At 45.0% G+C, this 13,407-nt stretch overlaps 1 protein-coding gene across 1 annotated transcript in view; it reads left to right on the plus strand.

Moving 5' to 3' along the window:
* BCAS3 (BCAS3 microtubule associated cell migration factor) overlaps nucleotides 1-13,407 on the plus strand; it is a 464,753-nt gene that overhangs the window by 338,703 nt on the left and 112,643 nt on the right. The window contains exon 17 of the mRNA XM_070931996.1: nucleotides 11,147-11,271. Coding sequence (XP_070788097.1) covers nucleotides 11,147-11,271 — 125 coding nt within the window. The remainder of the gene's footprint in view (nucleotides 1-11,146; nucleotides 11,272-13,407) is intronic.

A 13,407-nucleotide genomic window follows, 5' to 3' on the forward strand; every position in this document is an offset into this window, starting at 1 on the left:
GAGCACATCTCAAGGAGGGAACGAAGGTTGGTGGTCTGAGGTGGGCATCTCTTGTGGCACTGGGGGAGCAAGACCCCTAATAGCAACTGGTTGGCATAGTGGTTAGGACGTCGTCTTTAGCAGAATAAAAGAGTTGGAAGGGACCTTGGATGTCTTCTAGTCCAACCTCCAACCCTATACCACTTCAGACAAATGGTTGTCCAACTGCCTTTGGTGCGGGAGACCAAGGTTAAATCCTGGCTGGTACCTACCTTACAGTTGAGTGGTGGACCACCCCTGGTTCGGACCAGTTCGCAAGAACCGGTAGTAAAATCGGTGGGAGGCTCTGCTCACTGACCCGGACATCATCATAGGCAATCTGCGCATGCGCAGAAGAGCGCACGCGCAGGCATGTTGCAAACCTGTAGTAAAGGTAAGTAGAACCCACCCCTGTTACCATTCTAGGCTGCATCAACAGAGGGATAGAATCAAGATCACGTGAAGTGTTAAGACCACTTTATAAGGCCTTGGTAAGGCCACACTTGGAATACGGCATCCAGTTTTGGTCGCCACGATGTAAAAAAAGATGTTGAGACTCTAGAAAGAGTGCAGAGAAGAGCAACAAAGAGGATTAAGGGACTGGAGGCTAAAACATATGAAGAACAGTTGCAGGAACTGGGTATGTCTAGTTTAATGAAAAGAAGGACTAGGGGAGACATGATAGCAGCCTTCCAATATCTCAGGGGCTGCCCCAAAGAAGATTTGGGGGTCAAGCTATCCTCCAAAGCACCTGAGGGCAGGACAAGAAGCAATGGATGGAAACTAATCAAGGAGAGAAGCTACTAGAACTAAGGAGGAATTTCCTGACAGTTGGAACAATTAATCAGTGGAACAGAAGTTGCCTTCAGAAGTTGTGGGAGCTTCATCACTGGAGGCTTTCAAGAAGAGACTGGATTGCCCTCTGTCAGAAATGGTGTAGGGTCTCTTGCTTGAGCCAGGGGGTTGGACTAGATGACCTCCAAGGTTCCTTCCAACTTCTATTCTATTCTATTCTATTCTATTCTATTCTATTCTATTCTATTCTATTCTATTCTATTCTATTCTATTCTATTCTATTCTACCCCACTCCACTCCATTCCATTCCATCCCATATTTTCTATTCTATTCTATTCTATTCTATTCTATTCTATTCTATTCTATTCTATTCTATTCTATTCTATTCTATTCTATTCTATTCTATTCTACTCTACTCTACTCTACTCTATTCCCCAGCATTTGCTAACCATTCAACGTTTCAATTGCACTGAAAAAGTGACTTATGACTTTTTTTCACACTTACGACCATTGCAGCATGCCCGCGGTCACATGATCAAAATTCAGACCCTTGGCAACTGGTTCTTATTTATGACGGTCGCAGTGTCCTGGGGTCACGTGATCCTCTTTTTGCAACCTTCCGACAAGTCAGTGGGGAAGCCAGATTGACTTAATGACCATGTTAATAACTTAACCATTACAATGTTTCATAGAGGCAAGGAAAGTCGTAAAACGGGCCTAAAACTCACTTAACTGTCTCTCTTAGCAACAAAAACTTTGGGCTCCATTGTGGTCATAAGTTGAGGACTACCTGTAGTTCTTCTGTTTTTTTTTCCTGCCTTTCGTTGCTTTGAGTAGTGAATGCGGGGACCTCGGGGTGACTGACACACTTAGCTGTGTTGACTTTAATGTTATATTATTAACATGATTTAATCAGCTTTTTCCAAGGTTTTGCTGGTTCCCATTAAGCATATGCTGCCTGTGAGTTGCTCACCACAGAATTAAGTATCTCTCAAGCTTTGATCTCTGGTTCAAAGACATTTTTGCAGGGTTTTTAGGAATCTCTGAAAGGCTGTCACCCCTTCGTAGCCTCTTGGCTGGCCTGCCAGTTATGCATTTTATGGGGTTGTCCTCCAAATGGGGAAGGTGCAGGATAAAGAACGAAAGCCATGTTTAATGTAGCGGGGGCACATATAAAAATAACAGGATAGGAAGCACCCACTCCTTCAGAAAAGGGAACATATAAAATCTTGGAAAAATGCGTTAGCTGTGTTCAACCAAATGTCTTTACAAAAAAAAAAAAAAAAAGGAATCAGATTGGCTCCAAAATATTTCCAGCTACTTCACCCTGAAATGTTTTGTGTTCTTTCTCAAATCATTCTTCTTTAGAAGGGCCCCTTCTGGTGTTTCCAACCTTCTTGCTAGATATTATTTATTTTAATAAATGTATTGATTTTTATCTAGCCTTTATTATTCTTACAAATAAGGCGAGGCGGCAAACATATTCAACACACTTTCCTCCTCCTATTTTCTCGGCAACCACAACCCTGTGAGGTAGGTCGGGCTGAGAGAGAGACTGACTGGCCCAAAGACACCCAGTCGTATTTCATGCCCAAGGCAGGACTAGAACTCACTGTCTCCTGGTGATTGCCTTAAAGTCACACAGCCAGCTTTCATGGCTAAGGTGGGACTAGAACTCACCGTCTCCTGGTGATTGGCCCAAAGTCACCCAGCTGGCTTTTATGCCTACGGCAGGACTAGAACTCACTGTCTCCTGGTGATTGCCTTAAAATCATGCAGCCAGCTTTCCTGCCTAAGGCGGTACTAGAACTCACTGTCTCCTGGTGATTGCCTTAAAATCATGCAGCCAGCTTTCATGGCTAAGGTGGTACTAGAACTTACCATCTCCTGGTGATTGGCCCAAAGTCACCGAGCTGGTTTTTATGCCTACAGCAGGACTAGAACTCACTGTCTCCTGGTGATTGCCTTAAAGTCAAGCAGCCAGCTTTCATGTCTAAGGCGGGACTAGAACTCCCCATCTCCCTGTGACCAGCCCAAAGTCACCCAACTGACGGTCATGGCTAAGACGGGACTAGAACTCACAGACTCCCACTTTCTAGTCTAGTGTCTAACCCCCAGACCAAAGTGATTCACCGAGAGTGTGCGGCAGAGGTGGGTTTCAGCAGGTTCTGACCAGTTCTGGAGAACCGGTAGCGGAAATTTTGAGTAGTTCGGAGAACTGGTAGTAAAAATTCTGACTGGCCCCACCCCCATCTACTCTCTGCCTCCCGAGTCTCAGCTGATCGGGAGGAAATGGGGATTTTGCAGTAACCTTCCCCTGTAGTGGGGAGGGAATGGAGATTTTACAGTATCCTTCTCCTGGAGTAGGGTGGGAATGGAGATTTTACAGTATCCTTCCCCTGGAGTGGGGAGGGAATGGAGATTTTACAGTATCCTTTCCCTAGAGTGGGGAGGGAATGGAGATTTTACAGTATCCTTCCCCTGGAGTGGGGTGGGAATGGAGATTTTACAGTATCCTTCCCCTGGAGTGGGGTGGGAATGGAGATTTTACAGTATCCTTCTCCTGGAGTAGGGTGGGAATGGAAATTTTACAGTATCCTTTTCCTGGAGTAGGGTGGGAATGGAGATTTTACAGTATCCTTTTCCTGGAGTAGGGTGGGAATGGAGATTTTACAGTATTCTTCTGGAGTAGGGTGGGAATGGAGATTTTACAGTATCCTTCCCCTGGAGTGGGGAGGGAATGGAGATTTTACAGTATCCTTCTCCTGGAGTAGGGTGGGAATGGAGATTTTACAGTATCCTTTTCCTGGAGTAGGGTGGGAATGGAGATTTTACAGTATCCTTCTCCTGGAGTAGGGTGGGAATGGAGATTTTACAGTATCCTTCCCCTGCCACACCCACCAAGCCACGCCCACCAAGCCATGCCACGCCCACCAAACCACACCCACAGAACCGGTAGTAAGAAATTTCGAAACCCACCTACTGGTGTGCGGCCATATGAATTTTCTAAAATAAAATAGGAAATAGTACAATTAAAAAAAATGAAATAAATAAGGCTCAGGAAGGCTCAGCAGAGAGGATTCTCCATGCGCCCCTCAGAGTAATCACAGCCTCCCTGGCAAACAGAGATGACGTTGCCTTGAGTCAAGATTAAAAGCTCCAGATTAAAGCGAAAGAATATACGGAATGTAATAGACTTCAAATCCCTTGTATGTGCACTTGTAAAGAGTCTCTTGCGGTCCGTTTGAAGCCGCGTTTGAGGAAACGAAACCCCCGTTTGCTTACACAGCGATTGGATTTTTTTTTTAATTAAAAAAAAAATATATATATATTTTCTCTTTTTCAAGTCGAGCTGACATGCTGCTTTCATTAGAGTCTTAATGAGACGTAAACTAATGTCAGCAAAAATTGGGGCCTAGGTTTGTCAACTCGTGGCTTGTGTTGAGGAAAGGCAACGACAACAATAACAACAATAAGAAGAAAACCCCTTGTAACGAGTTCGAGTCACTGATTTTCACTTATCTCGCACACCGCCCTCCGGAAGGAAAGATTTAGAATGTGGGGTACTTGGGTCCAAGCTAAGGAACGGATTTGCCAAATGCGCACTCGTGAGTTCCCACTTGCATTCTGATTTTTAAAAAATACGTCCCTCCCTCTTTGGGATAACAGAATAACAGAGTTGGAAGGGACCTTGGAGGTCTTCTAGTCCAACCCCCTGCCCAGGCAGGAAACCCTGGCCTACACCACTTCAGACAAATAGTTATCAATCATCTTCTTAAAAACTTCCAATGCTGGAGGATTCACAACTTCTGGTGGCAAGTAGTTCCACTGATTAATTGTTCTCACTGTCAGGAAATTTCTCCTTAGTTCCAGGTTGCTTCTCTCCTTGCTTAGTTTTCCACCCATTGCTTCTTGTCTGTTGGAGGCTAAAACATACGAAGAACAGTTGCAGGAATTTGATACGTCTAGTTCAATGAAAAGAAGGATTAGGGCAGGGGTGAAATCTAAAATTTGTTACTATCGGTTCTGTGGGCGTGGCTTGGTGGGGGGGTAATGTGACTGGGTGGGCACGGCCAACCTTTTTTTTTTTTACCTTTAAAAGCATTTTTTCTACAACCTTAAGAGGTTGCAGAAAAAAATGCTTTTAGAAGCCTCTGACGATCAGGCAACTCAGCTGGGATCGTCAGAGGCTTTTAAAGGCATTTTTTTTTCCTACAACCTCTTCGGCCGAAGAAGTTGTAGAAAAAATGCTTTTAAAAATCTCTGACGATCCCAGCTGAGCTGCGCGATCATCAGAGGCTTTTTTTTTTTTTTTAACTTTTAAAAGCATTTTTTTGGCCAAAGATGTAGAAAAAATGCTTTTAAGAATAAAAAATACAGCCTCTGATGATCTCACAGCTCAGCTGGGCATGGGGGCGGCAGGGATTTTTGCTACCGGTTCTCCAAACCACCCGCCTCCATCGCTACCGGATCGGGTGATCCGGTTGGAACCGAGAGCATTTCACCCCTGGATTAGGGGTGACATGATAGCAGTCTTGCAATATAATTTTCTCCTTATTTCTGGGTTGCTTCTCTCCTTGATTAGCTTCCACCCATTGCTTCTTGTCCTGCCTTCTGGTGCTTTGGAAAAAAGCTTGGCTCCCTCCTCTTTGGGGCAGCCTCTGAGATATTGGAAGACTGCTATCATGTCTCCCCTGGTCCTTCTTTTCATCAAACTAGACATACCCAATTCCTGCAACCGTTCTTCGTAGGTTTTAACCTCCAGTCCCCTAATCCTCTTTGTTGCCCTTCTCTGCACTCTTTGTATAGTCTCAACATAGAATAGAATAGAATAGAATAGAATAGAATAGAATAGAATAGAATAGAATAGAATAGAATAGAATAGAATAGAATAGAATAGAATAGAATAGAATTCTTTATTGGCCAAGTGTGATTGGACACTGCACAAGGAATTTGTCTTGGTGCATATGCTCTCAATGCACATAAAACAAAAGATACGTACATCAAGAATCATAAGGTACAACACTTAATGATAGTCATAGGGCACAAATAAACATCTTTTTTAAGGCGACCAAAACTGGATGCAGTGATTCACTTAACAACTGTGGCAAAATTGACCTTAAGTTGTCTGGCTTATCCACAGACATTTTGGGGCTCAATTGTGGTTGTAGGTCGAGGACTACCTGTGCGTAGTTGATAAATGTAAGTCCTGGAAGGGTCCCTCTTCTCCTGCCCAGTGTTTAAACCAAGATAATCTACCCCAGGGGTCTCCAATCTTGGCAACTTTAAGCCTTTGCTGGCTGGGGAATTCTGGGAGTTGAAGTCCACCAGGCATAAAGTTGCCAAGGTTGGGGATCCCTAATCTCTCCTTCTTCCCTCCTTCTCACATAACTCTCACCACAAGAGTAATCGTGTTTTACAAGATTCTCCTTCTCCTGTCTACAAAACATCATTCTTAAGTATGAAAATGTTTTGGCACCGGAAGCTGAAGCTTCCAGCCTGAGCTGGAGAAAAACACGTTTATTTTTAAAGACGTGGTGTAAATAGGGCATCATTCTTGATTCCATTTCCTTGAAAACTGTTTATACTCGCTTTGAGAAAAATCGCAACTCTTGTAGGCCACGGAGGGCTTGGGAAGAGAGCTGGGAGAACTGACCTTGAAGGTTATTGTCAGCTCCCAGGGAAACAGCCTGGGAGGATCCCAGGAATTTTACTGTCCTCTCCCACCGGACGTGTGCCGTGGACAATCTCCACGTTTGCATGGGCGTCAGGGAGACGTTGCATGATCTCTGACTTGGAACTTTGCTCACACAATCCTGGGCTTGGGGTGAGGGTGGGAAGATCAGTCGATCCCTTTTGCTCACTTTCATCCTGAAAGGAGTCTTCTTCGTCCCAGGTTTCCAAAAATCCAGGAATTGGGTGTGCCTAATTCAGGGATCAGCAACCTGCGCTCTGGATCCGCATGTGGCTCTTTCACCCTTCTGCTGCGGCTCCCTGTCACTCAAAATATGCATCACAACCACCAATGTGCGACACCCGCTGGCACATAATTTACTGAGCTTTTCAACCCCTGGTAGGCCAACCATGGATAAATCCAAGAAAATAAATATTTCAGAAGAAAACAGAATGTTTAATTCAACTACATATGCTAGTTTTGTGGCCGCTCAAGAAATAGTCAGGCACGGGAAGGGTTTTGTGGCTCCCGGTGTTTTCTTTTCTGTGGGAAACGAGTGCAAATGGCTCTTTGAGTGTTTAAGGTTGCAGTCCCCTGGCCTAGTTTAATGAAAATTTATTTATTTATTAATTTTATTTTAATAAAAGAAGGACTAAGGGTGACACGATAGCAATCTTCCAATATTGGAGGGGCTGCCCCAAAGAGGAGGAGGTCAAGCTATTCTCCAAAGCACCTGAAAGCAGAACAAGAAGCAACAGATGGAAACTAACCAAGCAACCTGGAATTAAGGAGAAATTTCCGGACAATTAGAACAATTAATCAGTGGAACTACTTGCCTCCAGAAGTTGTGAATGCTCCAACGCTGGAAGTTTGTAAGAAGAGATTGGACAACCATTTGTCTGAAGTGGTATAGGGTTTCCTGCCTGAGCAGGGGGTTAGACTGGAAGACCTCCAAGGTCCCTTCCAACACTACTATTGTTGTTGTTATCCTACTACAGAGTCTGCTTCAGGCTCGTTCTGTTAGGTGTATTGAGTCCTAAATGATCCCCACGTAACACTTCTGTCCATTGGGGAATGGAAAAACAATAAAAAGTTGAATTCACATCCCTGTGCAGGTAGTCCTCGACTTACGGCCCCAATTGAGCCCAAACTTTCTCTTGCTAAGCGAGGCCGTTGTTAAATGAGATTTGCCCCATTCTATGACCTTTCTTGCCACACTTCTTAAGTGACTCACTTGCAGTTGTTAAGTTAGCAACACGGTTGTTAAGCGAATCCGGCTTCCCCGTTGACTTTGCTTGTCAGAAGGTCACGAAAGGGGATCCCGTGACCCCCCCCCAAGACGCTGCAAGGGTCATAAATAGGAATCAATTGTCATTTTGAACGGTCAGTAAATGAATGGTTGTAAATCGAGGACTACCTGTGTTTAAAATTCAGTGAAACGGACATTTCGTAGAATGACCTGGGTTTTTACGTCTGGAACTTGTCTTCATCCATTGTTGAAAATTTCTGCCTACGGGTAGTCCTTGACTTATAACCGTAATAATAGTGGCTGTAAGTCAGGATGGTCATTAAGCGGGTCATCATGTAACTGATCCAATTTGCAAACTTGTTTTCTTTTTTTTTCTTTCTTTTTTTTTTGCGGCTATGGTTGTTTACTATGTTATGCCTCAAACTGGAAATAAATGCCATTTTTGGGGAAAACATTGTAAAACACGACCATGGCTGTAAATGCAAACTTTTGCCAAAAGCCCAAAATGCAGTCATGTGACTTCCTGGGGGGGGTGGACGGGTGTCAGAACTTTGAGACCATGTCATACGTACCTTTGTGGGGGGTGTCCATCATACGTCTGAACGGTTGCTAAACAACCGGTCGTAAGTCGAGGACTACCTGTATTCCATTCACCACTTCCCTTGCTTTGGTCGATAATATTTTCTCCTGAACCTCCTGCCAAGACTTCGCAATTCTGCGCTTTTCCAGCTCCCCAATGTTAATAGAGAAAGCAAATATCCTTGACACGCTGCAGTCTTTGGGAGAGAAGCCTCACGAGGGGAATCCCACTGGGTCAGGCTGAAGGTTTTGAGGCTGGCATCCCGTTTCTTATAATAGCCAATATTGCCCCTGTTTTGTCTTCAGAAATTAAGTTTTGCTTCAGCTGTCCTTAAGCAGGCTGACTAGGGGATTCTAGAGGCTGAAATCAATGGATCTCAAAGGTGCTGAAATTGAAAAACAATGGGTTGGGTAGGGTAGGGTAGGGTAGGATACGATAGGATAGGATGAGAAAAGAAAGAAAAGAAGAAGAGAAAAGAAGGAAAGGAAAGAGGAAAGCAAAGGAAGAGGGAAAGGAAAGAGGAAAGGGAAGGAGAAAGAAAGGGAAGGGAAGGAAGGAAAGGAGAAAGGAAAGAGAGAGAGAAGGGAAGGAACGGAAAGGAGAGAGAAAAAGAGGAAAGGAAGAGGGAAGGGAAAGAAGAAAGGCAAGGAAATGAAAGGAGAAAAGAAAGAAAGGGAAGGGAGAGGGAAGGGAAGAAAGGAAAAGGGGAGGGAAGGGAAGGGAAGGGAAGGAACAGAAAGGAGGGAGGGAAGGGAAGGAATGGAAAGGAGAAAGGGAAGGAAGAGGGAAGAAAAGGAAAGGAAGAGGGAAGGGAAAGGGAAGGGAAGGGAAAGAAAGGAAAGGAAGAGAGAAGGGAAGGAAGAGGGTAGAAAAGGAAAGGAAGAGGGAAGGGAAGGAAAAGGAAAAGGAAAGGAAAGGAAAGGAAAGGAAAAGGCCTTAAAGAGTTGTAGACTGGTACTATGTGTGTATCCCTACACTATCCTAAGCACATTTTGGGAATTTGAGGTTGTAAACTTACAATTGTGGTTGTTAAGTCAATGACTACAGATAGCTAGAGGGATGGATGGATGAATGGATGTGGATAGATATAGATACGGAGAAAGAGATGAATAGAGGGATGAATGAACAGATGGACGGATTGAGGAGGATGGATGGAGAGAGAAAGAGAGAGAGAGAGAGAATATCACCAAGTACTTAATAGTAACTCTACATTAAGATATGCATGTAAGCGTCACTCTCTAAGCTAAGGCATGCTTGCGTTTCTCTTCCCATTTGCCATACATATTTCTGCATGCTCATCTAACTCGGCTTGTCTTCCTCCCAGTATACAAAAAAGCTGATCATTTGCTTTGCCTCTGAATCAACAATGTCAGTAATGACAGGGGGGAAAAAAAAAACTACGCCTGCAAATAATAATAATAATATGATTAAAGTTTGGGAACGGAATGCTTGGAAATAAACTTTTCCTCTGAATCTGGTACAAGCTGACCTCAAACAGTTCCTGAAATGTATGTTTACGGAGCTCCCAGTATTATCTAAACATGGTTCTTTTGATGGCCATCCCTGCAGAATCCCAAAGTCATCCGTTGACACAAGAGCAGCCTAATAGCTTTCATCTCCGGGTGATCTGGTTGTGTACAGGACGTCCTCGCCTTACGGCTGTTTCTTTAGCAGCCGTTCAAAGTTACAACGGCGGTGTGGGGGGAAAAAAGCGACTTACGAACCAGTCCTCACCCTTACGACTGTGGCAGCGTCTCCGTGTGGCCCCGTGACCAAATTCAAGCCACCTTGGCAACCGGCATGTATTTACAAGAGTTGCAGCCTCCCAGAATCCAACTTCTAACCAACCAATTCGAAAGGGGGAGCCAAATTCACTTAACGACCGTGCGATTCACTTAACAACTGCGCTGAATCGCTTAACAATCCTGGCCAAAAAAAAAAAAAAACCCGACGTAAAATCCGATCTAACTCACTTCGACACCACCTCGCTTAGCAACGGGGAATTCTGATTGTGGTCGTAAGTCGAGGACTAGCTCCTCTATGCCAGGGGTCTCCAACCTTGGCAACGTTAAGCCTGGAGGACTTCAACTCCCAGAATTCCCCAGCCAGTTTTGCTTTAAGCCTGGAGGACTTCAACTCCCAGAATTCCCCAGCCAGCTTTCCTTTATGCCTGGAGGACTTCAACTCCCAGAATTCCCCAGCCACCTTTCCTTTAAGCCTGCAGGACTTTGTCTGGAGGACTTCAACTCCCAGAATTCCCCAGCCAGCTTTCCTTTAAGTCTGGACCTTTGCTGGCTGGGGAATTCTGGGAGTTGAAGTCCTCCAGGCTTAAAGTTACCAAGGTTGGAGACCCCTGCTCTATATGTTTATTCCTGACAGCCCCAAACTGGTTTCAGAGGTGCCATCTTGAGAAGAGAGGGTGATGAATCGTCTTTATTTCTTTGCAATCTGCTGCCAATCCCCTGAATGATCTACTCAGTTAGTAGGTGGTCTTCTGCTCACCCTTAAACCCAGGAACCATTTCAAAGCCGCTTCTTGCCAATCCGGGCCGAAGTCGCTGAACAAGTAATTTGTTAATATCCCCGGCTATTTCTGCCTTATGAAAGGGACATGTCGAATTTGCATTTCTGAAACGCTGAGCCGCCACAGTTCCATCTTCCAGCTTTTATCGATTCTCCGTAGTTCTGAGAAAATAAGTTCCCCGGGCTTAATAACTGCCCCTCCAGCAAATCTCCATTTGGTGGATTACTTCATCCTTAATTAGACTTTGATCTTTCTCTCTCTCTCTTTTTTTTTTTCCTCTCTCTCTTTCTCTCTCTCTCTTTCAAAGCAAAAGCAAACCGGCTCCACAAATCTCACCCAGCAAATCGGTCGGAGGAGAATTCTGCGTCGCTGCGGCCTTCGGCTCATCCCGCTCGTGGTTTGCAAGCAATCCTGCTCTTAAAAGAGACAAAGGTTTGTGTGCGGAGATCAAACAACCGGTGAAAAGATGGGTGAAGGGGTCCTCGGCGTTCTCTGAGCTTGCTTGTTTTCTTGCAGACTAGGTAACATCAACAGTGCTAGGACCAGCACTGATGACGTTACCAAGTTAGGGTAATGAAACGTCTGGAAGAAAACAACCAAGCTCAGAGAGCATCAAGGACCCCTAATGTCAACCCTGAGCTACAAATGTTCTCCTTTATTGAAACAGATGGGTGCCATCATAGCAATAGCAATAGCAGTTAGATTTATATACCGCTTCATAGTGCTTTTACAGCCCTCTCTAAGCGGTTTATTTAGAGTGGTTTACCCTAACAATCTGGATCCTCATTTTACCCACCTCAAAAGGACGGAAGGCTGAGTCAACCTTGAGCCGGTGAGATTTGAACTGCCGAACTGCAGCTAGCAATCAGCTAAAGTAGCCTGCAGTACTGCACTCTAACCACTATGCTACCCCGGCTCATAAAGCTGAAGCTGAGGTTGCTTCAGACCATTTGTCTATCTAGCCCATTGTTCTGTCCCCAACCACACGCACACACACCAACAGACGTTCAAGAGTTAAAGACCAAACCAGCCAGCAAAATCCTTTTCCTTAAGATAACGGAACTTGGCAACAACCTAGTGGCTGCCTGCCAAGAGTTTATTATTTACAAAGAGGAGAGATAACTTCTCCCCACTTCTGATACATCAAAAGAAACAGCTCAATAATTACGGAGTTAATCAAGTCCAGGGATAATCCAGCTAAGTCTTATAGCAAAAGTCCGGCAATGCAGAATGGCATGGAAGCTTTCAGCTTTGTTCGTCACAAGGTTTGACTGGCCACCACACTCCCTTTTATACCCTGTGGGGTGTGGTCCAGTGACTCAGCCTAATCTCGAGCACGCCTTTCTTCTGTTGCGCGCACTTATATCTGCGACGCTGGCGTGAATCCAGCCAAGACTCATTACCCTCATCACTGTCCATCTGTGGCTGCGTGGACATGCTTGGCCCCGGCCCTATCTCTTGCCCTTCGGCGGACACCGAAGGCATTGCCAGAGAGGAGGGTCCTGGAGAGGGAGGCCTTGACCACTCCTCTCCTTCACACTCGGAGTCCTCTCCTGCCGATGACACAGGCTCAGGTAACGGAGCCACAACACCCATCCTTTGCTGTGGCTTTCCAGACTTTCTCTCCCAGCCTGGAAATTTTATTACAGTGATACCCTCAGTTACTCATCATTAATTGGTTCTGAGGGGCGCGATGAGTACCAAAAACGATGAGTACCAAACAATTTTTTCCCATAAGTTATAATGTAGTGTGACAGAAGGCAGCTGACACCGACAATTCTAGCTTGTGCATTGAGTACTACACAAACAATGGACAAAATTTTCATGTTAAAATGTAAGGTAAAGGTAAAGGTTCCCCTCACATATGTGCTAGTCGTTCCCGACTCTAGGGGGCGGTATTCATCTCCGTTTCAAAGCCGAAGAGCCAGCACTGTCCGAAGACGTCTCCGTGGTCATGTGGCCAACATGACTCAACGCCAAAGGCGCATGGAACGCTGTTCCCTTCCCACCAAAAGTTATCCCTAGTTTTCTACTTGCACTTTTTACGTGCTTTCGAACTGCTAGGTTGGCAGACGCTGGGACAAGTAACGGGAGCTCACCCCGTTACGCGGCACTAGGGATTCGAACCGCTGAACTGCCGACCTTTCGATCGACAGGGTCAGTGTCTTAGCCACTGTGCCACCGTGTCCCTTTTCCGTTAAAATGTGTTGAGTATCCAATTCGATGAGTTTCAAAGTAGTTGAATATCAAGATAGTGCTGTATTTATTTATTAAATGCATATGCCCCCTTAACTCACTATTGAGAGCCACTCTAGGCGGCATACAATGCAGTCAAATGGGAAATGAAAACACAATAGAAACAGTTAAGATTCCAGGAATTAAATATCCAACAAAATGCAGTTCAGTGGTGAGAAAAGAGCCTTGATGGTACAGTAGTCTAAGCACCCTGTTATTAACACAGCTGCCTGCAATTACTGCTGGTTTGAATCTCTCCAAGGCTCAAGGTTGACTCAGCCTTCCATCCTTCCGAGGTCGGTAAATGAGGACCCAGATTGTTGGGGGCAAGAG

This window comes from Pituophis catenifer, unplaced genomic scaffold (genome assembly GCF_029215685.1).
Source record: "Pituophis catenifer annectens isolate HBS135680 unplaced genomic scaffold, rPitCat1.0.hap2 SCAF_1, whole genome shotgun sequence".
NCBI lineage: Eukaryota > Metazoa > Chordata > Lepidosauria > Squamata > Colubridae > Pituophis > Pituophis catenifer.